The 23,164-nt window shown below is 46.5% G+C and overlaps 4 protein-coding genes across 12 annotated transcripts; 3 read left to right on the forward strand and 1 right to left on the reverse strand.

The window, feature by feature from the left end:
* Window positions 1–86: 86 nt before the first annotated feature.
* Window positions 87–5,626, reverse strand: LOC108030529 (F-box only protein 33). Its single transcript, XM_017103423.3, has 5 exons — window positions 5,257–5,626; window positions 4,526–4,681; window positions 4,360–4,464; window positions 3,485–4,301; window positions 87–3,422 (listed from the first exon to the last, which is right to left on the reverse strand). The coding sequence occupies exons 1-5, from the start codon at window positions 5,397–5,399 to the stop codon at window positions 3,291–3,293; spliced, it is 1,353 nt and encodes a 450-aa protein (XP_016958912.1). The 5' UTR covers window positions 5,400–5,626; the 3' UTR covers window positions 87–3,290.
* Window positions 5,627–5,884: 258 nt separating this feature from the next.
* LOC108029553 (cytochrome c oxidase assembly protein COX18, mitochondrial) lies at window positions 5,885–7,189 on the forward strand. Its single transcript, XM_017101877.3, has 2 exons — window positions 5,885–6,433; window positions 6,490–7,189. Exons 1-2 carry the CDS (start codon window positions 5,963–5,965, stop codon window positions 7,078–7,080), a joined length of 1,062 nt encoding a protein of 353 aa, XP_016957366.1. The 5' UTR covers window positions 5,885–5,962; the 3' UTR covers window positions 7,081–7,189.
* A 250-nt stretch (window positions 7,190–7,439) lies between these two features.
* LOC108029525 (uncharacterized) lies at window positions 7,440–18,634 on the forward strand. 9 transcript variants are annotated; one of them, XM_044094659.2, is made up of 21 exons: window positions 7,440–7,636; window positions 7,905–8,451; window positions 8,502–8,687; window positions 8,841–9,083; window positions 9,136–9,615; window positions 9,679–10,197; window positions 10,335–10,577; window positions 10,631–11,110; window positions 11,174–11,698; window positions 11,837–12,079; window positions 12,142–12,612; window positions 12,676–13,581; window positions 13,649–14,113; window positions 14,173–15,024; window positions 15,874–16,485; window positions 16,549–16,940; window positions 17,001–17,156; window positions 17,213–17,993; window positions 18,060–18,152; window positions 18,247–18,330; window positions 18,395–18,634. In XM_044094659.2, exons 1-21 carry the CDS (start codon window positions 7,589–7,591, stop codon window positions 18,529–18,531), a joined length of 8,463 nt encoding a protein of 2,820 aa, XP_043950594.2. In that variant the 5' UTR covers window positions 7,440–7,588; the 3' UTR covers window positions 18,532–18,634. The 9 variants fall into 9 exon arrangements, with proteins under 9 accessions (XP_043950594.2, XP_043950596.2, XP_043950593.2 ...); XM_044094661.2 differs by having other exon boundaries at window positions 14,173–14,445; XM_044094658.2 differs by having other exon boundaries at window positions 14,173–16,485.
* A 994-nt stretch (window positions 18,635–19,628) lies between these two features.
* Window positions 19,629–21,711, forward strand: LOC108028230 (uncharacterized). Its single transcript, XM_017099899.3, has 4 exons — window positions 19,629–19,879; window positions 20,201–20,311; window positions 20,377–20,790; window positions 21,422–21,711. Exons 1-4 carry the CDS (start codon window positions 19,709–19,711, stop codon window positions 21,575–21,577), a joined length of 852 nt encoding a protein of 283 aa, XP_016955388.1. The 5' UTR covers window positions 19,629–19,708; the 3' UTR covers window positions 21,578–21,711.
* The last annotated feature ends 1,453 nt before the right edge of the window (window positions 21,712–23,164 follow it).

Raw genomic sequence — 23,164 nt, forward strand, 5'->3', positions numbered from 1 at the left:
GCGGCTTCCATTGGCCCCTGACACTGCACCACCCTTGCAGTATGCAGCGAAATAATCCTCGCCCTCGCTTACATAATCAGAACCCCTTCTCGGTTTTAAATCTCAAACGTTTTTATTGGTTTTTCAATTGAATGCATTGTGTTTGCTACGCTTTAATTGGTTTATATTGGTTGGTTGCCTTAGATTGTAATGATATTGCATATGCCACACAAACGGTCGTTGGCCTCTGTTTTGTTTTACATTAAACTTTAAAATCTTGCACAAATCATAAGCATGGCAAATCAAATGGAAACTGACTTAAAATAAGGGGTTTGCTTTCGTGTATTTAAAGCTATGTGCAGTTTTTCATCTTAATATTGTGTTTTACTACAGGGATATCTAATTTAACATTTGATTTCTCTCTTCAGGTTTCCTCTGATCGGAATACCTTTTACTAGATGTTCCGCATGCTGTTTGCCCCACTCGAACACTTCGGTTCAAAACTTTGGTTCCCCACTTTCGTCCTTCGTAATCCCGCTAAGCTAACTACTAGAGGATCTGATTTGATCCTTCACGATTCGCCTTGAATTTCTATCCTGATGGTCGTTCTCCATTCGCCTGGCTCTCGGTTCTGGAAAGGTTGTTAACATTCTTCTGTTGGTCGCACTCGTTTCGAATTGGCTTGTCTGTAGTTCTGTAGTTTCATGTGTCGGTGTTATCGGTTGTTGTTTGCCTTTTCTTGGATTTTGATATATCACAGCTCTCTTCACTTTTGCTCTTATAACTTTTAAGCATAACTTGCATATACATATATAAACATTGTTGTTAATGCACGGCTGTATCGTATCTTTTCTTTTCGCTTCTGCCTAACCCCTCTGCTCTTGGTGTTCCCCTGAATATCTACTGCGGACTATACTCTACATACATATATTAACACGCTGGCTTCTGGTTGTTGCTGCTCTCGATCGCGATCAACCCTATCTTAAACATGCTTGTTGTCCCGCTTTTCTTGCAGTGTTGCTACTGGTTCAGTACATACGTTAGCGTAAATCGCATTGGTTTCTTCTTGTTGTTGCTCGTGGAATGGTTTACAAAATTGGTTTCGGTCTCTTCGAATTTAAATACAATAAATGGCATATAAAAGATATATTTTTTGTAGTAAGTATACAAAAAGAACGTTACTCATATGCAGCAGCGTTGGAAGTGACTCTAGTATAACAGAAAAACTTAATACTTTCTTTTCATTTACCTTGATTGCAATTGAATGAATACATTGATTGACGACCCTTGGCGATTAATGACGGCTGTCTGAGACTTTGCTCTGTTTTTTAGCTATACGGTGCTTTAATTTTGTAATGCGCTTTGAGGTATAGATGTTTTGATCTAGGTTCAGATACTGAGGAACAAAGAGAACTGAGAAGACGTTACACCACATCGTATGAAAGATAGCTATGGAACAGAGCTTTTATCGCCTATAACCCCCATTAACCGGGCCCTGACTTTCCAATGCTTACTACCGCCCTTTCATTGCTTCAATCGTGCTCTAACTTAGATCGCATTTCGCACGGGCTGTTGTTTTGGAAGCAGCATGACACTTTTATCACATTTGTTGTTGGTTGTTGTGTTGGTACGTACTAGACTTAAATTAAATGTGCAGCCACGTTAAAAACAGGTCTGATAACAAAGTTTAGGGCGCGGATTTGGAATCTCATGCAGAGCCCTACGCTGTTTTCGGATTTACATTTCTGTGGTCGTGCCACAATTGCTGCTTAGCTGTTTCGACATACATTGCACTCGATTTACAAATTAATATTCGCTATTGCAGTTCATAACAAAAATTATTACATGCATTGGTTACATATATAGATAGATACAAATATTGATGGTCGATTGGGTAGTGGTAAGAGTTGTCTTGAGATCGTAAACCCAGTGCCATCCTCCGCGTTGCTCTGACAACGAAGCCAACACACTCGTCGCGATCGTTCATCATCATCGTTCAGTCTTCTGTTTCAATAGATTTTGTTGTTTGTTTAGATTGTTAGATTTGAGCAAGTACTTTGTGGTTGTTGTTGTTCGGTTGTTGTCTAAATGCTCAGCATGATCTTCAGGTACCATTGTTGTTCTTGTTGTTGATGTTGTCATTGTTGCGGTTGTTGTACTTGTTGGTCGGCAAGCAACTCTGGGGAGGATGAGCCGCGGATCGTGACAACACGCTGCTGTTTTTGTGCAAACATAGGTTAAATATAGTACATAGTTGTATAACTTAATGCCTGTGCTACGAAATACTTAAAAGTTGATGTTGGGTCTTACTATTGCCTGGCATTCTGGCCCGTTTTGCTGGCCTAAACGCATGTACCACACTCGACTAATCTTTAGCTCCTTTTGGCTATTACAATACATATATATCTGTGTGGTGTTCTTGGATTTGCTTACAATTTGCTTGCTGTTGCTGGAAATATCACTTTAAACTACACAAATGGCGGCGCTTAGCGAACGAGGATCGAGCTCTCGTTGTTGTTACATTTGCTTTTGTTGTTGTTTGTTGGTTTATCACAATTGAGCGCCGGATTCCATACTTATTCACACTACTACAAAGGTTAACAATTTGTGCCAATTGAGTTTTGAGCAATCAATTTGACATTGGTCGTAGTTTTGGTTTTACAAACATTTCTTTTTGTTACTTTTAAACTTAGCTAACTAGACAATTCGCTTAACATTTGTTGATGTCGTTTTTTGTTTATGTATGAGAGTTGGTGTTGCTATTGCTCACACTGGCTTGCACTTGCAGATGCAGATGCATCTGCACTCGCTTTTGCATTTCGCTTGGATCACAGTTGTTGTTGCTTATAAAATGATGTTTCTCTAGCAGATATCAACAAACTCATTTCGCCCCGTTGTTACATTCATAATTACATAAATTTGTGAAGTGCTCAAGTCTTTTGCCTTGCTCCTAGCATTCCTGTTGCTCATAATCTCCCGCTTTTCGACTAACAAACAAGGGCCAATCGCGATTTTAATTACAAAGGCTATGAACTTAGGAAATGTAACTTCTATAAAATGCTTGCCAATCAAAAGGTTTGGTTTACATATATATAAATTTTGATAACTTAGTATAACGGTTGAATTTTCTTTTTGCTTACATATCTCGTTTGGGGTTTAGTTTTAGCTACGTAATTAGGTTTTGCAATTTTTAAATTAATTTCTATGCGCTCGAGTTGATCACGTGTCATGTTTGCTTTTCCTTCGTTCACTTGATGACTTTGCTTCAATTTTTGGTTATTTTTTAGTGAGTCCCTTACCATTTCGACCACTTACTGGCTGAGATCCTGGCGGAGCATTTCGTACACGAACTGGTCGCGTGACTCGTAGTCGAATGCCAGCGTTGGCGGCATCTTGTCCGGGCTGATGGGCGACCACTGCTGTCCCAGTAAAGTGCTTATTTCCTGAGGCACAACCAGAGAGGGTTACTCACATGGATATTGGAAAGGATCTAAGCAAAACTCACCTCGTTGTAGGCATTCATCGAAGCAGCGCCGGACCAGTCGATCATGGAGACCTCCAGACGCTTTAGCTGCCGACCCCGCAGCCGGGCGATGCCCACTAGGTTGTGCGGATCCATCAAATAGCCATGCACCACGATCTCCTCCAGCTGCTTGCAGCGCCAGGCCATCATGACGAATGGGTCCTGGCGCAGGTAGCCGTGGCGAGCGTAGTCCATGCGGTTCGAATGCTTGTACGCCGAGTCCACATAGTGGATGCTGCGCAGCGTTTCGCTGTGATGCACCGACATCCAGTCCAGAGCTTCGGCGTTCATCTGCTCACAGAAGAGCAGTCGCACATGGGTGACCGGCATGTTCCCACGCAGGACGCGATGCTGCAACAGTTCGATGGCCTCGTAGGCGTACACAAGGGTCAGCACCAGCTCAATGCTTGAGAAGTGGTCCGAGAAGTTGGACCAGGCCGCCTCCGATACGTCGGGATGCTCCTCGCTGTCCAGGCCGTGCACTGCGATGAGCAGCTTCCGCAGCGGTAGCACCTGTATGGTGTGCAGCAGTTCGTCGCAGAGGGTGTCATAGTCCAGGGAGAGCACCTGCAGGGCGGCGCACTTCTGCAGCAGAGTCGTGTCCAGCGTGAGGATGGGATAGTGACTAGGATCGTACTTGATGCTGGCCAGCGTCAGCTGCAGCAACTCCTGGGGCTTGCCCATGGCCTTTAGGAGGTCGTGGCCATAGTAAGACAGTGCCTCGATGGCCCCAAGGTCCAGAAGCTGGCAGGGCTGACGCTTGCGGCTCAGAAACAGCTTCAGCGGCTCTACAAAGCATCTGTTAGGGTTGTTGGGTTAGTTGACTTGTAAAGTTACAGCTGGGAAGTGGTACATACTGTTCGATGGCCGCCCAGTGATCGCTGTGCATATTTCCGATGGCAACAAGGCCCACATTGTGGGTTTGGAAACGCAATTTCTGGATATTATCACAGCGTGCCACTCTGTGGGTGGTAGGGATATAAGTTTGTGATATTATCAGGGCTTTGTTTGAAGAAAACTTACTTGTATAGAAGTCGTCGCATTTTTTGGATGTGAAATGCATTTTGAAAGTCAAAGACTACAATCAGTTCCTTGGCCAAATTGGCCATGGATCGATGGAAGAAGGCCAACTGATCATCGCGGGCCACATCCAAGTGAAAGCGGAAGTTTCTAAAGTAGCTGTTCAAAAAGGAGGTTTATTAATATTATTATTTATATTTGTTTTAATATATATGTGCACTGTTTTTCAGAATTGTGTTATAGTTCTAAAGAAATACCATAAGTCACTCCAACACTTCTTAGAATTTTATATATTTACATATATTTTTAAATAAGTTAAAGCAGAACAGGACAATATATATAGGGGGTAATAAAAAGAAATGCATTTTTCGCAATCGCCACGATCGGATTCTACAGATTGTGCTGATCGGATCAATTAGCTTAATTAATTGCACTATTGGCAGGGGGAATTCCTCTTATCGTGGACTTTCCCCTTTTTTCAACACTAACATAAACAAACGCCCCACACATTGAAGCGCTGCCAAGTGCGTCGAACACAAAGCACCCAATAATTGTGGGTCTTTGGATGCCCATGTTGGCACAGATGTTTTTCTGTGCCCGATTAACCGCTGGTATATAATATAAGGGTTACAACAAAGGAAATATACCCAATAAGAACCGAAATTAAACATTTCAGCCACACACACACCGACTCGCGTACGTAGACACCCACACAGGCGCAGGCAGCAACTTACCGTTTTTGAAAGAAGGAAAGCCTCCAGGAACAACAAACACTCGCCGAGTTCAGGCGATCCCGGGGATCCAGATAGTCGAATATGTGATTGAGCGCCACCGCTGGTATTGTGTGCCATTCTGGTTGGCGTTGGCTAAAACTCATTACTCGAATTAAATATTAATTGCGTTTCAAACAATGAAAAGTTGCAAGTGCAGCCGAGTGTGCTGCACGGTCTTAAAATGCCAAATTAGAGTGAACGCAGCGGGATGTGGCCAAAATGCCAAGCGTTTGGGCAATTGTATAAATGCGAATCTAATTTTATGCTCTGAAGAAATACATGTATTAAAAAGCGAAATTATGTCTAGACATTTTAGGTTAGCTGAGGCTAATAGGCCTTATCAAAATTAAAAAGTGATTAAAAAAGAAAAGCAATTACGAATGTCAAGCGGGAAAATCTTTACAAAAGTGTTACAGAAGAAGTTTGTTTGCTTGGTTCAGTGCATAGAGAATTTGTTGTCATACATATATCGTTTTTAATGTATTTTAAATAAATATTAATACATTTGAGTGGGCTACTTAAGGGTTAACGCTGGCTAAAATCCTGGCTGTGCGAGGCATGGTCACACTGGTGTTTGCAGGTTATGTTAACCATCAGCTGTTATGTTATGCATAACAGAGCCTCTGTGATTTCGTTTTAGTTGTTTACCGATTTATTATTATTTTAAATGGCAGCTTTGCTGCTCCTGCGAGCCTGCAGAAGCCCAAGGATAGCTAGCACCTACCACTACAGCTATCCAGGATTAACGACTGCCCATGACACGTACAATCAGCGTCTGGCCTCCACAGATGCGGCGGCCACAGCAGCAAGTGTCCAACTCGCCAATGCCGGTGGATTGGTGGGCTTCTGGCAGACTTTGTCCAATAGCACGCCTGTGGCCTACATGCAGGATGTCCTGGTCAAGATCCACGACTACAGCGGCCTGCCCTGGTGGGCATCCATCGTGCTCTCCACATTCCTCTTGCGCAGCGTTGTCACCCTGCCACTGACCATATACCAGCACAAGATCACCGCCAGGATCGAGAAGATTGCCCTCGAAATGCCCGCAATAGTGGAGGAGCTGAAGAAGGAGGCGGCCATGGCCAAGCAGAAGTTCAAGTGGAGCGATAAGCAGACGCAGATCGTCTACCGGCGTTCGGTTTGTTCAAAGGAAATCCCTTTTTCGAAGTTCTGCTAATCCTCGCTTGCTTTCAGATCAAGAAACAGTGGCAGAAACTGATTGTCCGGGACAACTGTCACCCCATGAAGACCATGATAGTGCTCTGGGGTCAGATTCCCCTGTGGATCTTCCAATCAGTGGCTCTGCGCAACTTGGTCTACATGCTGCCAGATCCCATGTCTATCGAAGCACAAATTGTGACCACCGAAATGACCATTGGTGGATTCGGTTGGATACCCAATCTCACCGTGGTTGACAACTCATACATCCTGCCTGTAACCTTGGGACTTATAAATTTGGCCATCATCGAAGTGCAGGCCATGTCCAGAACGCGTCCTCCCACTCGCTTGCAAAGCATAGCCAACAATGTGTTTCGCGGCCTGAGTGTTGTGATGGTTCCAGTGGCCTGCACCGTGCCCTCGGCTTTATGTGTTTACTGGGTGGCGTCCAGCAGTTTTGGCCTAGCTCAAAATCTGCTAATGCTATCGCCGGATGTGCGTCGATCTGTGGGAATTCCCAAAACGCAAACAGAACTCAGCCAGCCCTACGATCTGCTCTGGCTGAAAATCCAGCAGAGGCTAAGACTCGTCGAAAGGTCACCGGCTGATAAGCCGGCAGCCAAGTGATCCAGACCCATAGTCATAAATACATAGTCTAATTTAGGTAAGACGTTGAGTTTGTTTTATGGTTTATATAAATAAAGTCAACCCTTAAATGCGACTGCGCCACTGTAAATCATCATCATCTAGTGCATCATCCTAGTGCACCATCATCTCGATTTCCCAGAAGCAAATAAAACGAGTGAAACGCCCAAAAGAAATGCAAACAAAACAATGCGATAAGGCCGAGAGAAACGTCTTGAGATTGAGATTACTAGCCCAGATACTGGGTCCACTCAATTGGTCGCGTCGACTTACGAGCATCTATCAGCGCCGGCAGAGATAGAGATTCATCCCGAGTCCAATTGAATTGAAATGCGATCTGGTTCTGAGTCAGTCGAGCCTGGAAATCGGACGGGAGCACAACGTAAACTTTAAAACGCGTGTCGAAAAGCAAAATTAGGTAGTTGCTATCAGCATCGGTGCAATAAAGGAAATACTTTGAATCTAAAATATTATAAAACGAAAGTCCAAGATGGCCAAGTGCCTACTGGGCCTCTGGCTGGCGATCCTGCTAGTGGATGTTAGTATGCAAAGCTTTTGTGTTGATATAAAGTTTCAAAAAGGATAACAATCTGGTTTAGCGTTTAATATAAAGAATCCTTCGTGAATTTAGTTGCTTTAATGTTTTTGTGTTAATAGAAAGTCTAAAAGGATATCATCCTGACTCCGAGGAATCCATCTAATATAAAGATTCGACTATAATTGTTCTTAATTACAAGCTATTAGCTAAATTTCGCTCATAATTAGTTCAGCTCCTCAATAATATTTCATAATTACGCTTTTGACAGCGGTCCGGGGTTATAGCTTATCGATCAGACTACCGGAGCGGGCAGTCGGGACAAGGCGGCTTATCAGCGGGGCACTCGGGCTACGGAGGCGACCAACAGCAGCCCATTTATCAGCGGGACTCGCCGTGTCCGCCGCATTTTACGGGTCTGGTTGCGTATCCCCACGACTGTCACCGCTATGTGAACTGCAACGGTGGCAGCCCCACCATCCAGACCTGCTCGCCTGGAACGCTGTTTAATGGCAGGACTCTGGTCTGCGATCATCCCAGCAACGTGGTCTGCCCCTCACCGCAGCCACAATCGACTCGCCTAGGACGTCTGAACCAGTTCGATGGTAAACCAAAGTGTCAGGCCGGAATGAATGGATTGCAGCCTCATCCGACGGACTGCACCAAGTTCCTCAACTGTGCCAATGGGCAGGCCTTCGTAATGGACTGCGCGCCAGGAACAGCCTTCAGTGTAGCATCACTGGTTTGTGTGCACAAGGACATTGCCAAATGTGGAGTTGGAGCTGAACCTGAAGAAAGAGAAGGATCCTCGGGCCAAGGTACGTAAGAGTGCTCTATCAATATAACCCCTAACTAACAACTGGGTTAGGCTATCCTGCGCACGACTTGGGTTGTCCATCCGGCTTTCGTGGCCTTCGCCCACACCCGCACGACCTGCACAAGTACTTGCGTTGCGGCATTGGTGTTCAGCCTCAGGTGGAACAGTGTGCGCAGGGAATGATCTTCCATGGCTCCTCTCTGGTATGTGTGTTTTCTGACTCCTCTCGGACCTCCTGTAAGTTTGAATTCCTTCCTTGTTCCTACTGCTTGGCCTGGCTTGGTTCATCTGCTTAACCATTTGGGTTTCTTTTGCCACATTTTGCGGTTCATGCTTTGCTTGCTTATTGGTGTTTTACTCTAATATGTTAATCCTTTAAAATTGAAACAGCTTCCTCCACCTCTGCTGAGATTCAGGTGAACTATCTGCTCTGTCCCGTGGGAGCAGTTGGCCTGTTTGTTCACCCCTTCGATCAGACTAAGTTCCTCAGTTGTAGGGATGGTAAGGTGGCGGTGCAAAGCTGCCGGCCCAATTATGTGTTCAGCATATCGAGGGGCTACTGTCAGCTGAAAGTACAGTTGGCCTTCAGCGACTATGTGACTTTAATTATCTCTGAGGTCACCTATGAGTACTGTAAGTTGTTTGACCGTTCTCGTACACTAAATTCATCACAAAATTCCATTAGCATTGACCTTAAATGCTTGTCCTGGCAACATCAACGGCATCTTTTTGTATCCCTACGATGCTGAGAAGTATGTCCAGTGCTCGGCTGGTGGCAGGATGTCCATTCTAAGCTGTGGCCCACAGAAAGCCTTCAGTGTATCCCAAGGCTCTTGTCTTCTTCGTGATCAGGTGCACAGCACAGATCGCGTGAGGTTCTGGCAGGAAATCCAAGATCAGACTACGTTCACCTCTCACAGCAGTCTTTCAGGACAGCCCCAGGGCCAGGGGTCTTCCCTTAGATCGTGCCCAACAAATGTCCAGAAGAACTACCCCTATCCATTCCATGCTGGCCACTTTGTGAGGTGTCAGAATGGAGTATTCGAGATTGTCAGTTGTTTCTCTGGGATGGTTTACAGCCTGTCCCAGCGACAGTGTGTGAACCGCTACCTTCTCCCTGCCCACGACTACTTGGATTACTCCTATATTAGTGCTGATCTTTCAAGTAAGCTCCCTAGTTAAACTTCTCTGGGGTAGACCTGACATCCCAGTACTTCTTCCCTTACAGCTGAATTTATGGTCGATCAATCGACGCTTACTTGTCCCCCACAATTCCAAGGATACTATCTGCATCCCTTTGATTGCACCAAGTATGTCAGGTGCTGGAATCATCAGACCTTTATTGAGAGCTGCACGCCGGGAGAAATCTTCAGCTTTTCGAATCAGAAATGCGTTCCCAAGGATCAATGCAAGGGTCCCAGCGATCATGTAGAGTATTTGATCGATGGATCGGAACCCAAAAATATATTTGGAAAGAGCGGGGAAGTTACCTGCCCACCTGGATCCTCGGGACTTCATGCCCATCCATTCGACTGCACAAAGTTCTTAGAATGTGGAAACGGCCAGACTTTTGAACAGAGTTGTGGGCCTGGAACTGCTTTCAGCACTGTCATTAACAGTTGTGATTTTGCCAATAATGTGGACTGCACCGGAAGAAGCTCTTTACCCGCTCTGCCTCCAGTGCCTAAGCAGGTACCTAGCTACCCAGCGAAACCAGCGGATACCCTTCCACCACCACAGTCATCAAGTAAGTCAGACCTTTTGGATATTCATGTTCTTTTCGCTTTATTCACCTGCTTTTTCATATGGGTTTTGTTTCACCATTTTGCAAGCCATTCTCTGCTAGTTCAGTATATATAGTCTTATGTGTCATCGCCCTTTTAGAACCGTCTTACCCACCTGCCGAGCAGCGAACTGACCTTTTGTGCCCATCTGGAGTGCAAGGTCAATTTGTCCACCCCTTTGACCAAACCAAGTTTCTCCTGTGTCAGTCTGGTAAGCTGACCGTTCAAAGCTGTCAGTCTAATTATGTATTCAGTATATCGAGGGGCTACTGCCTGCTGAAAACACAGTTGGCCTTTAGCGACTATGTGACTTTAATTATCTCTGAAGTTTCCTATGAGTACAGTAAGTTGATTGACTTTTCTTAAACATTGAAATTCATAAGTACATTCCATTAGCATGGGTATTAAATCAATGCCCTGGAAATACTAATGGCACCTATTTGTATCCCTACGATGCTGAGAAATATGTCCAGTGTTCGGCTGGTGGCAGGATGTCCATTCTAAGCTGTGGCCCACAGAAAGCCTTCAGTGTATCCCAAGGCTCTTGTCTTCCTCTTGGTCAGGTGCACAGCACAGATCGCGTGAGGTTCTGGCAGGAAATCCAAGATCAGACTACGTTCACCTCTCACAGCAGTCTTTCAGGACAGCCCCAGGGCCAGGGGTCTTCCCTTAGATCGTGCCCAACAAATGTCCAGAAGAACTACCCCTATCCATTCCATGCTGGCCACTTTGTGAGGTGTCAGAATGGAGTATTCGAGATTGTCAGTTGTTTCTCTGGGATGGTTTACAGCCTGTCCCAGCGACAGTGTGTGAACCGCTATCTTCTCCCTGCCCACGACTACTTGGATTACTCCTATATTAGTGCTGATCTTTCAAGTAAGCTCCCTAGTTAAACTTCTCTGGGGTAGACCTGACATCCCAGTACTTCTTCCCTTACAGCTGAATTTATGGTCGATCAATCGACGCTTACTTGTCCCCCACAATTCCAAGGCTACTATCTGCATCCCTTTGATTGCACCAAGTATGTCAGGTGCTGGAATCATCAGACCTTTATTGAGAGCTGCACGCCGGGAGAAATCTTCAGCTTTTCGAATCAGAAATGCGTTCCCAAGGATCAATGCAAGGGTTCCAGCGATCATGTAGAGTATTTGATTGATGAATCGGAACCCAAAAATAGCTTTGGAGAGAATGGAGAAGTTACCTGCCCACCTGGATCCTCGGGACTCCATGCCCATCCATTCGAATGCACAAAGTTTTTGGAATGTGCGAATGGACATACTTTCGTGAGGAATTGTGGACCGGGAACAGCTTTTAGCACCGTCATCAATAATTGTGATTTTGCCAATAATGTGGACTGCACCGGAAGAAGCTCTTTACCCGCTCTGCCTCCAGTGCCTCCAACTCAGCAAGTACCCAACTATCCACCAAAGCCAGCGGATACCTTCCCACCACCTCAGTCATCCAGTAAGTCGGACCGCAAGGATTTCCTTGCTCTCTACGCTTTTGTCACCTGCTTTTTCATTCGGATTTTCTTTTACCATTTTGCTAACATTCTCTGCTAGTCTTCTAAGACTGTGACCTAATTTTTAACCGCCTTTTTAGACCCCCTTTACCCACCTGCCGAGCCCCTTACTGACCTTTTGTGCCCATCTGGAGTGCAGGGTCAATTTGTCCACCCCTTCGACCAAACAATGTTTCTCCTGTGTCAGTCTGGCAAACTGGCGGTTCAAAGGTGCCAGCCAGGTTATGTGTTCAGCATATCAAGAGGCTCCTGCCAGCTAAAAACACAGTTGGTCTACAGCGACTATGTGACCTATATAGCCTCTGTGATAAGCATCGAGGAGAGTAAGTCCTTGGCATCGACTCCGTATCTCGTGGGTTTAATTCACAAGATTTGAATCCATTAGCTATGATCCTCTCTGCTTGCCCGGATGGCACTGACGGCCTTCATCTTTACCCCTACGATGCTAGCAAATATGTGCGTTGTTCTGGTGGAGGAAAGATGTCCATTGAAAGTTGCGGGGAGCAAATGGCCTTCAGTTTGGAGCATCGGGCTTGCCGGCCCAATCGCCTGGTGGCAAAGGACGATCGCGTCAGGTTCTGGGGGGAGTTACAGTTCCAGAAAACGACAACGCTTACCACACAGGATGTCCAGACCTCTCAGTCCCCACTAAGGGAGTGTCCACCCTCGCTGCAGGGGAACTACCCCTATCCCTTCCACGCTGGCCTCTATGTGAAGTGCCAGAACGGTCGGTTGCAGATTGAGCGTTGTCCCCAATCATTTTTCTACAGCTTACCCCAACGACAGTGTGTCGCCCGTCGGTTACTTTCCACCCGCGACTACGTTTTCTTCACCTTGAACATTGATCAACTCTCGAGTAAGCGCTTTTTACAAACCCTAATCCCCAAAATGAATACTAGGTGACCCTTTCAATTCGCAGCTGAACTTGTTCAGGACCTCACAACGTTGGCTTGTCCTCCGCTAGCTCAGGGCGATTACTTACATCCTTTCGATTGTACGAAGTATATTATCTGCCGGGAGAGACAAACCCATGTCGGAAGCTGTATGCAGGCCGAAGTATTCAGCATATCCCAGCAAAAGTGTGTCGTCCGGGATAGGATAACCGAGCCCTACGATCGGGTGGAGTATGCTGGGGACACTCAGCACGAATTGAGCCTGGTAGTGGAACAGGAGCAACCTCAGCAGGGCAAGGGACTGTCGCCTGGAGGAGAATATCCTTCACCTGGAAACTATCAAACTCCTAATAAGTCGAATAACCAGCTGCCCTATCAAGGTAGTGGAGGTTACTCGTCTTCTTTACCAACCAATGAAGGTTACCCACCATATAACCAACCCAAAGGAAATTATCAGCCACCAATTACTGGTGGAGCTCCGTATCCAGGGGGTATACAGCCCTCTGCCCCAACCAATAAAGGTTACCCACCATATACCCAACCCAAAGGAACTTATCCGCCACCAATTACTGGTGGAGCTCCGTATCCAGGGGCTGTACAGCCCTCTGCCCCAACCAATGAAGGTTACCCACCATATAACCAAGCCAAAGGAACTTATCAGTCACCAATTACTGGCGGAGCTCCGTATCCAGGGGGCGTACAGCCCTCTGCACCAGCAAGTCCTCTGACTTGCCCCGAAAAGGTTAGCGGCCTCTTCCCGAATCCATTTGACGCTACAGGCTATCTGACCTGTGTGGAAGGTCACACCTTGACTAGGCAATGCCAGCACCTGGATGTGTTTAGTGTTTCTCAAGGCTACTGCCTGCCTGAGCAGCATGTTGCCAAAACGGATCGCGTCCCATTCGAGAGGCAGCAAACAGATCAGGATAATCGTGAGTGATGAAACTCGGAAAACTCATCTGAGCAGGTTTCTTTACATCTTCGACCTCTTCCTTGCAGCTTTGGCTTGTCCCAGAGGATCTTTGGGCTTCTTTGTGTACCCCTTCGACTGCTCAAAGTATCTGAGCTGCGGGCCCAATGGGATGGAACTGCTCAGTTGTCCGAATGAACAGCACTATAGTGTCTCCCATGGTATTTGCAAGCCCGTTGAGCAGGTGCTACGTGAGGACCGTTTGTATACACTCAGTGAGCTGCACATCATTTACGAGTGGACGCAGCGGATGAAAGTTGAGGGCGCGCTGACCGTGTGTCCCGAGGGAATAAGCGGTACCTTGCCGCATCCCAGGTTGCCCAGAAAATTCCTCCGGTGTGGACCAGGCCAGGCCGAATCGTACGACTGTCCGGCCCAGCACATTTTCAGCGTATCCCGAAGAGTGTGTGTTCCGGATGAACAACTTCCCAGTGACGATCGCACCGATTATATAGTTCGGGGTACAATCTCCGGTTGGATTATTCCCTCTAATGGTTACTAACATTTTGTATAAGTCTCGCTCTTGTTAAGTTTTCTCTCTCTCTGTTTCCAGACAATCGTCAATCCAAATCTTATGAGATAACTGGCACGGATCAGTTTGGCAACCGATATACAAACAGAACGACAATCACAACTCGGGTGATTGGAGACCGCTGGACGAATATGAACATGCAGCGACCATCAGGTGTTGGACTGGAACAGAATCCACATGATCATCATCATCAGCAGGGATATAATCCGAATTGGTCTGGCCAGGAGACCTCCTATGTGCAGCGTCAACCTTCCCAGAACACTCTATATGTGGAGGGATCTCTGCAGCCGAACCGTAATTATCCTACCTATAATACTCCGTTGGCTCCCATGTCACCCAGCCAACCGGCTGAGGATAAGAAACCGGAGGACGAAAGTCCAGTGCCATCACGACAAGGCTACAGTCGCAGAATCGATCATGGTTCACCTGGCAATGGCTGGAAGCCCATGCCACCACTGCCTTCTGCGGGTGGACAAAAGCCAATAAATCTAGACTACACACCCCATTTACCTGGTGCTAGGGAACCTCAATCCCAACCACAAGATCCTCTGCCCGGACAGAAATCCATTGACTTGGACTATGATGACCAACAAAAAATCGAAGATCCCTTTAACGAACCTCAGCCGCGTCCAGGATCGTCGCCACGGTTCTATCCTACGGGTGGACAAAAACCATTAAATCTAGGTTACACACCGTATTCTCCCGGTGCCTGGGAACACCAACCCAAGGATCCTCTGCCCGGACAGAGACCCATTGACTTGGACTATGATGACCAACAAAAAGCCGAAGATCCCTATAATGAACTTCAACCCCTTCCAGGATCGCCACCACGTTTCTATCCAGATCAGTTGTCCAGTGGTTCCAAGCCGATAGGTAGGCAGCAACCAGTGGACTCTCACCTTGACCCAAGTGGTTTTCCAGACCAGCAAAGGCCCTTAGATCCTCACAATAGCCTTCAGGGTTCGAATGATCCGCCAAGACATTATCCCAACCCTGGGTTGCCTTTGTATAATGAATCCAATCTTTATGGGGGTCTCTTACCCCCCAAACCAGATCCCCCGGCTAATGCAAGAACTACTCCTCCACCCAGTCCCTCAACTTCCCAGACGCCTAGACCGCAATTAGCTAACCGACTACACACATTTCCCAATTATCCTCCTACCGGTGATCAAACACCTCACCAAAATCCTCAAAACCCCCACTATAGTCCATCTTATGCAGGAATTGCCCATTCTCGCAATGCCTCTTGGGCTAAAGTCCCTGTGACCAGTACAACTCCACGCCAACATCCAGATCCTTTTAATCCTGAATTGGATGAGCCCTTTTATGACGATGATGACTTTACGACCACAACAGAGAGGCAGGCTTTGGTGCCACCTCCTTTCGATCACAAGTTCTATAGTCCCCAGTCGCAGATTGGTGTTATTAGTAAGGATAGATCTGGCCTTGATCCCAACTCCCAAGCGGCCATGAAAGAGGCTCTTAAGCTTATGCTGCGTCCCTATTTCAATCATAGTGGAAATGCCCAAGAAAAACTAGCTAAGCAGACTGAGTCAGCCATAGTCTCTGTGATAAGTAAGCCCCCAACTAATTTGACTACGCCAACGTCCAGGACGACTACTTCTACGACACCCAGAACTGACCTCGACTCCGACGCCGAACTGATTAAGGCGGGTGAACAGGAGAGCCTAGATTCCGTTGACGACGACTATGTTTTTCCAGATGCCAGGGAGACATCCCGAACCGAGCAGACCCTAGATCCCAGTACCACGTACGCCTCGACTGACTTTCAAAGGAGCACCCGCCGGGTGGAGCTTGACCAGAAGACCCCCACCCCAACCACAACCACAACCAAAAACAATTGGCTTGCGTCTGGTCACAGTCGTGACTACCACCGACGTCATCCAAATCTCCCCGATCCGTTCTCCGAGCACCATCCCAATCCCTCTCCCCACCAACACCACCACCGCCACCCCCATGAACACAGACACCATGAGCATAGTGCCGACTTCCATCGTCGTCATCCAGAGCTACCAAATCCCTTTCCAAACGAGGACGACAACAACCAGCAGCAGCAGGTGCTAGACGAAGACTATGAGCTGTTGGCCAATCCCAATGCTGAGGAGGTGACTCCAAAACTATCCTTCCGTTCGATGTTCGATCTGCAATGCAATTTCGATTGCGGTAATGGCAAGTGCCTGAAGAAGGAGCAGGTCTGTGATGGTCAGAAGAACTGCGACAATGGCAAGGACGAGGCCAACTGCCCGGCATTGGACTACGAGGTGCGCTTAACAGGAGGTGAAGGCCCACATGCGGGTCGCATCGAGGTCAAGGGTGAGTGGGTTTTGAAAAGTTTGATTTCTGTATATACGTAATCAATTGTTAATCCTCCCTCAGCTAATGGCCAATGGGGCTATGTGTGCGATGACAAGTTCGGTCTTAAGGATGCTGATATAGTATGCCGCGAAATTGGCTACCATATGGGGGCCCAAGAAGTTCGTGGTAGCTCTTTCTATGCTCCTCCCAACCAGGACTTTAACTACCTAATCGACGAGGTTGAATGTCATGGCAATGAGACCAAGCTAAAGGATTGCGCCTTCAAAGGTTGGGGTGTCCACAACTGCGGAGTTGATGAAGTTGCGGGCGTGGTCTGCAAGGTTCCCGTGATGAAGTGTCCCAATAACTACTGGCTCTGCCAATCCGGAAAGGACTGCATTCCACCCACCTTTGTGTGCGACAATACGGAAGACTGTCCGGATAAGTCGGACGAAAGTCCAGCCATCTGTGAGGTGGGGGAATCATTTATTTCCACTCTTTCTTTATTTTAATATTATATATCCTCTTTCTAGGCTCGCCCTCAGTACCGTTTGGAGGGAGGACGCAGCTCCAACGAAGGACGCCTTGAAGTTAAGCACCATGGCGTTTGGGGCAGTGTTTGCGATGATGACTTCAACCTAAAGGCTGCCCAAGTTGCCTGCAACTCCTTAGGTTTCTACGGACCAGCGGTATTACAATAGCTCCCTTTTAAATTAGGTTACCTTATCTTTAATGTTTACCCTAGAAAATCGAGAAAAACATCTATGGCATCGGCAACGGACCCATTTGGCTAGATCAGGTTATGTGCTATGGAAACGAGACCTCCATCGACCTGTGCAACCACTGGAACTGGGGCGAGAGTAACTGCAACCACACCGAAGATGTGGCGCTGCGTTGCACCGCTGGCCCACCACCTCGCAGCCAACAGTTTCTCCAGAGCCAACTGAAAGGTGGCAGGACGGTGGCGGAGGAAGCCGCAGCCAGGAGCTATTCTCAAATAGGCTTGTGGGAGCGATCTAGCAAGGCCCTGCATACACCTCGTCGCTGCGGAATCTTCAAGGACGACCTGACCGATGAGTATGCCCATCGAGAGGAGCGCGTGGTAAGGGGGAATGTGGCCCAGCGGGGCCGCCATCCCTGGCAGGCCACCCTGAGAACCCGTGGACGTGGTGGAATCTCCAGTCATTGGTGTGGAGCGGTGGTAATTTCCAAGCGTCATCTTCTCACAGCCGCCCACTGTCTCTATGGGTCTTCGAAGGGAGCCTACTTTGTGCGCGTCGGAGATCACTATGCCAACATAGCCGAGTCCTCCGAGGTAGATACGTTCATTGAGAACTGGTACATACACGAGGAGTTCCGCAAAGGCACCCACATGAACAACGACATTGCGCTGGTGGTGCTGAAGACTCCTCTGAAGTTCAGTGACTACGTGCAGCCCATTTGCCTGCCCGATAAGAAGGCTGAGCTCGTCCAGGATCGCAAGTGCACCATTTCCGGTTGGGGTTCCATCAAATCGGGAGTGTCCAGTAAGTGCTTTAAGATTTCTTGCTTCCTGACCTTTAATAAACAGCATTCCTTTGATTATCCTCTAGCTCCTGCCCAAGTTTTGGGATCTGCGGAACTTCCCATTCTGGCGGATCATGTCTGCAAGCAACCGAATGTTTACGGAGCGGCCATGGCGGAAGGTGTGTATACCAGGCTATTTAATGGTTACTGAACCATTTAGTGGGTGAAACTAGTTTGTGCAGGAAATAATCCCCACACTCTTTCTTACCTCAGGCATGTTCTGCGCCGGCTCCATGGATGAGAGCGTGGACGCCTGCGAAGGTGACTCGGGCGGCCCGCTCGTCTGCTCCGATGACGGTATGAATAGGGTTTAATTGTTCTGAGACATTAACTATTTGTGTTTTTAAATGCACATTTTCAGATGGCGAGACTTTGTACGGCCTCATTTCGTGGGGTCAGCACTGCGGCTTCAAGAACAGGCCGGGTGTCTATGTGCGTGTCAATCACTATATCGATTGGATCTACGACAAAATCAATGAGAGCTTGAAGCGCTTTTAAATGAAATTATTTTCTAGCACTTAAATCCAGCTTGTCACATGACCTTTATTGTGTAAGAATTTTGTAGTGAGCATACAAATAAAGCAGAATATTTCGAAAATAAGTTCCAAAATTTGTAAGATATAAATTCTCCTTCAGGTTAAGATTTAACCATGGAATGTTTTAAATATTTTAGTCGTGTGAATTTACATCCACCCATTAGCGACTGCAAACCATCACTCGTCATTTATTTACTCACACAGAAAAATGAATTAAATCCATAATCAATGCTAATAAAACGCACAACAACAAGGCGAGTTTTAGCCGGGGATACAACAATCGCACGCACAACAAACAACATCGACGACAATGATTTAATTCACAAGTCTGCAATGTTTTTGACTCATCCCCCATTCAGCGGAGAGATCTCCACTGGACTCACTCGGTTCTCACCGAGTTCCACATTTTGGATCAATTGGTCCAACCGGAGGAGCGGAACAGGCACTCAATTGACACCAGAAACGAGCGGTCAAAGGGGAGCACCCGGCGTGCCTGGAGAGGAAGGGGTCGTGGAGACCGGGGCTCCCGAGCTGTTTACGCGCATTTACTCGCATTGTGCGGGCGTTGCACGCGCGATTGGATGATCGGCATGGAAAGCGCTACAATTAACTTAATTAATACAACCATTTGCCACAATGCACTGGGCGAACTCGAGGGCTAAAAGGTTTTACAAAAGTAATTTTTTAATTATGATATATATGTCTCCGAAAATAAACTTATAGATTATATAGGATTTGAAATTTCGTATAAGCGTTAGAAACAGATTCTTTTTCAGGTTCAGATTCAGGTTTCTCTAGTGAAATATTAAAAATCCTTTCCTCAACACAATGATATTTTTTAAAAGATCTTGCAAATATAGTTTTATTATACGAAAATTTCGAACGCTATTCGAGAGCTTTAAATAAAATATAATTAATTTTTCTGTGTGGAAAACAAGACCGGTTGTTTTTTAATATTATCTTTTTGAGCGAAAGAGTGCGCTCGGGCGGTTCCTAGGGGTATCTCATCTGCCTCTCTGAGTGCGTTCCGCGGACCGAGCGATCAACACGTTGGAACGCTCTGTTAGTTGATTGTGAGATTCCATCTGGAACAGATCGGCTTCGGTGGCTTATCAGTGGCAAGAGGACAGTTTTCCGAAATGTTTGCCCAATCCTTGGCTTGCTTGGCGGTCTTCGGCCTCTTCTGGGGCTCGATGGCAGTGGATGAGTACGGCCTCTACGGTGGCTCGGGACATCCCACCACCCAGCGAAGCAACGCGGAACTGCGCTGCATGAACATCAATCCGCAGAACTCTGTGGACTTGGAAGAGGTGAAATGGATATAGGATGCAAGAAACTGTTCTCAAAAGTCAGGAACTATCAGGGATAGCCTCTATATATGGACACATTTAAATGCGAAGCACTCAATGCTGGCTAATGCAATTATGGTCGATTTGTTCTAATTAACCCTTTGCGCCCAGAGTGCGCCCAATGTCAATGCTGTGCTGCCCCGAGCCCTGCTCATTTATTTTTTCATTGTGGGCATTTAATTGAACGCACAGCGAGTGGCATGCAAATCGCCCAAATGACCCCCATTCGCTTTCATGCGAGATACGACTGTGAAATAACGACCAGCCTCTCTGCATTTGTAGATAATGGGACTCTGGTACGGCAGCGAGATCATCGTGCACACCCAAGACTTCCCGGGGACCTACGAGTACGATTCGTGTGTGATAATCCATCTGGCCGATGTCACCGAGCAGGTGAGCCTCCAAAACTATAAGACTCTTAGATCAAAAGATCACTAAACATATTGAATACATTACAGATTCGTCGGAGCCAGGCCAATCGCGGCTATGGCTACGGGCCCCAGGACTACAACAGGAACCAGAACAACTACGGACGCACCACCACCACTCAGTCCTCATACCAGGACAGCGACGAGTACCCATTGAGATCCAATCGGGGCCAGCAGAAGTACTTGCGCTTGGTGTGGAGCGAGCGGGACAGCAACCTGGAGTACACCTTCAACTACACCACCTCCCAGCCCGGCCAGTGGTCCAATATCGGGGATCAGCGTGGATCCCTGGTCGCCCTGAACACCTACACCCAGTTCACGGGCACCGTCCAGGTGGTGAAGGCCGTCAACGATCACCTGGTGCTCACCTTCTGCGGCAACGATGCGAAGAGCTCCATCTACACGGTGGTCCTTACCCGCAATCGCCTTGGTCTCAGTTCAGACGTGAGTAACTTTTATTTATAATATAATATCAATAATATTTATTTTTTATTTTATTATAATATCAAACAAATTAAAAAATAAGTAATAGTCGAAATATGTAGGATAAGGCCAGTTTTTATTGCTTGCAAATGTGTATATTAAGAGTTCCGAAGATATAAGTAAGAATATAATGGTTCTGAATCTAAGCTTTTTATTATTATTATCTAGAAAACGCTTTCAACAAAAATCAAAACAGCTGATAACAAATTTTCTTAGAATTGTTAGGATTCATTCATTCAAATATCATCAAACAATTATTGTTTATTAGAAAATCCGTTTAATCAAAACAACAACCTATTACAAATATTTATTATATATTTCCTTATAGAGAAACTACGCAAAGAAATTATTTCCTTGCGTCAACATCGAGTTATTATTTATTTGCTTATTGTTTTGTACTATGCAGCTTATTATTTGTATATACAATTTTAGTGGAAGGTATTAACTGATAAGGAAATTGTATGCAAACCAATGGTGTATCAAGAGGTTACTAAGGGTGACTTGATTAGGTGTTGCATATAAACTAGTGAACGATACGAATCAAAATATCTTCCGAGTACCGAAACATTTAATGATTTTCCCTACCTTTCAGGAGCTGCGCAGCATCCGGAACCTGCTTTCCCGCCGCGGTCTCTACACGGAGACCATCCGCAAGGTCTGCAACGGATGTGGGCAGCTGGGCGGCAGCCTCCTCGCCCTCTCCGCCCTTCTCCTGGTCGTCCGCCTGGCCTGGGGGCGTGGCCAGTGAGCTGCAGGGGGATCGCCAGAGCGCCGATCTTCAGCCGGCGTATTCAATGACTCCAGCCATATTACGTTAATTTATGTAAAAACAACTTAAGCAATACAGTACCGAGATCGCCGAGTGCACTCCCCGAAAACTAACTCGCTTCGCTTCCGTTTTAATTGCTCGTCTCGTCAATTAAAGTCAATTACGACCAAGTCGCGGCTGACTTAAGTGGGCATTAGCCGATGACTAGTTGTAGGCGTTAAGTGTTTGCTTAATTCAATTAGCTGGGATCTCCACCCGCTCATTGGAATTTCGGCATCACTAATGCCGGAACAAATTCGGTTCCTACCCCATATGGGGTTTTTCACTCCCCCTCTATAGAGATCGCCAGACCCCAAAAGTAGACAACGAAAGTGTAGTGCCCGAAATTGATATACGCTCATAATTGCTCATACGCCGTGGTGACACAGTCACACACACGTGGAAGGCCAATGCCACTTGCCGCTCTGATTACCTTGTTAACATTTCGTTTTTACACTATCAGCTCTTACCGAAAAACGCGCAGATGACACTTATCAGGCCTGGGCAACGGGCATCTGCTGAATGCTATAATCAGGGGAATTTATTTCGAGAGAAATAGAAGAGTTAAAGCCCCCAGGGATCGAAGCCGTACAATCAGGTTCACGCGATTTTACTGGGATCTCTGATCGATAGCCTGCGGAATTGCCAAAGTCTGGCGATTGCTTTATTTATAAACACGGTTTGTTCTTGTTTCTTTGTTGATAAGGTTTTTGGCATAGATGGGAACCCACCCTGTTATCAGCCCGAAAAAAGCCTAGAGCAAACTCTAAAAAGTCTGGACACACTCGTAAAAAAGTAAACAAGCTCTCCCCCAGCGTGGAAAAGTTTTGGCTCTAAAATATTCCCAATGCTGGATGATTAATATACTTTCCAAATGCGGAATGCATTGGTTCCTGAAGCACTGCGAGACAACGTGCCAGGGCTAGATAAGGGCTAGATTGATATGGCTCAGCCCCCGCTGAGACCGAATCGCACTTGAACTTGGGGTGTGATCATAGGTTATTGTGTTTTTTTGTTATTGTTGACATATACTCAACGATTCTTCACCCGCACACTTTCTGCCGGATTTTACAACGCCTGATTGCAGTCGCAGACCGTGTGCCAGCTTGACGTTTTGTTTTGAAAATAATAATAATTCACAGGCTGCCGGCGACTCACGAGCCGATAAGAGCTCGCCGCACACGTAGAGGGCTCATGATACTATTACTACACAAAAGAATAGAGAATTGAGTAGATGGAGCATATCTTAGACCCCGGTCCGCGGGCATAATCAGCCGGGGAGGATGTGTCTAATATAGGTTAATGCGACCCTTGAGCCAGCCATGAGCCAGCTAAATTTGTCTTGTCTTGGAAATGCTGCTGATACAGATGAACCTCTCCAACGGCGAACCCATGACCTACAACACTTTCCTTTCGGATAATTTTAGACAGCAAATAGTCTAAGGCAATCGCTTAGATAGTATCCATAAGATACAGGAATCTCAGGCTACGTTTAACTAAGGTTGAAGAAGAGTAAAGTAATTTTTA

This window comes from Drosophila biarmipes, chromosome 3L (assembly GCF_025231255.1).
Source record: "Drosophila biarmipes strain raj3 chromosome 3L, RU_DBia_V1.1, whole genome shotgun sequence".
Taxonomy (NCBI): Eukaryota; Metazoa; Arthropoda; class Insecta; order Diptera; family Drosophilidae; genus Drosophila; species Drosophila biarmipes.

Bases quoted from the DNA above. Each gene is read 5' to 3' on its own strand.
- LOC108030529 (XM_017103423.3), bottom strand. From the start codon at position 5,399: ATGAGTTTTAGCCAACGCCAACCAGAATGGCACACAATACCAGCGGTG. The intron at 4,682-5,256 runs GTAAGTTGCTGC...CTTTTTGAACAG, and splicing joins CTTTCCTTCTTTCAAAAACG to CTACTTTAGAAACTTCCGCT. The intron at 4,465-4,525 runs GTAAGTTTTCTT...TACCACCCACAG, and splicing joins ATGCGACGACTTCTATACAA to AGTGGCACGCTGTGATAATA.
- LOC108029553 (XM_017101877.3), top strand. From the start codon at position 5,963: ATGGCAGCTTTGCTGCTCCTGCGAGCCTGCAGAAGCCCAAGGATAGCT. The intron at 6,434-6,489 runs GTTTGTTCAAAG...GCTTGCTTTCAG, and splicing joins AGATCGTCTACCGGCGTTCG to ATCAAGAAACAGTGGCAGAA.
- LOC108029525 (XM_044094658.2), top strand. From the start codon at position 7,589: ATGGCCAAGTGCCTACTGGGCCTCTGGCTGGCGATCCTGCTAGTGGAT. The intron at 12,613-12,675 runs GTAAGCGCTTTT...TTCAATTCGCAG, and splicing joins GAACATTGATCAACTCTCGA to CTGAACTTGTTCAGGACCTC. The intron at 14,114-14,172 runs GTTACTAACATT...CTCTGTTTCCAG, and splicing joins TTGGATTATTCCCTCTAATG to ACAATCGTCAATCCAAATCT.
- LOC108028230 (XM_017099899.3), top strand. From the start codon at position 19,709: ATGTTTGCCCAATCCTTGGCTTGCTTGGCGGTCTTCGGCCTCTTCTGG. The intron at 19,880-20,200 runs GTGAAATGGATA...CTGCATTTGTAG, and splicing joins ACTCTGTGGACTTGGAAGAG to ATAATGGGACTCTGGTACGG. The intron at 20,791-21,421 runs GTGAGTAACTTT...CCTACCTTTCAG, and splicing joins GCCTTGGTCTCAGTTCAGAC to GAGCTGCGCAGCATCCGGAA.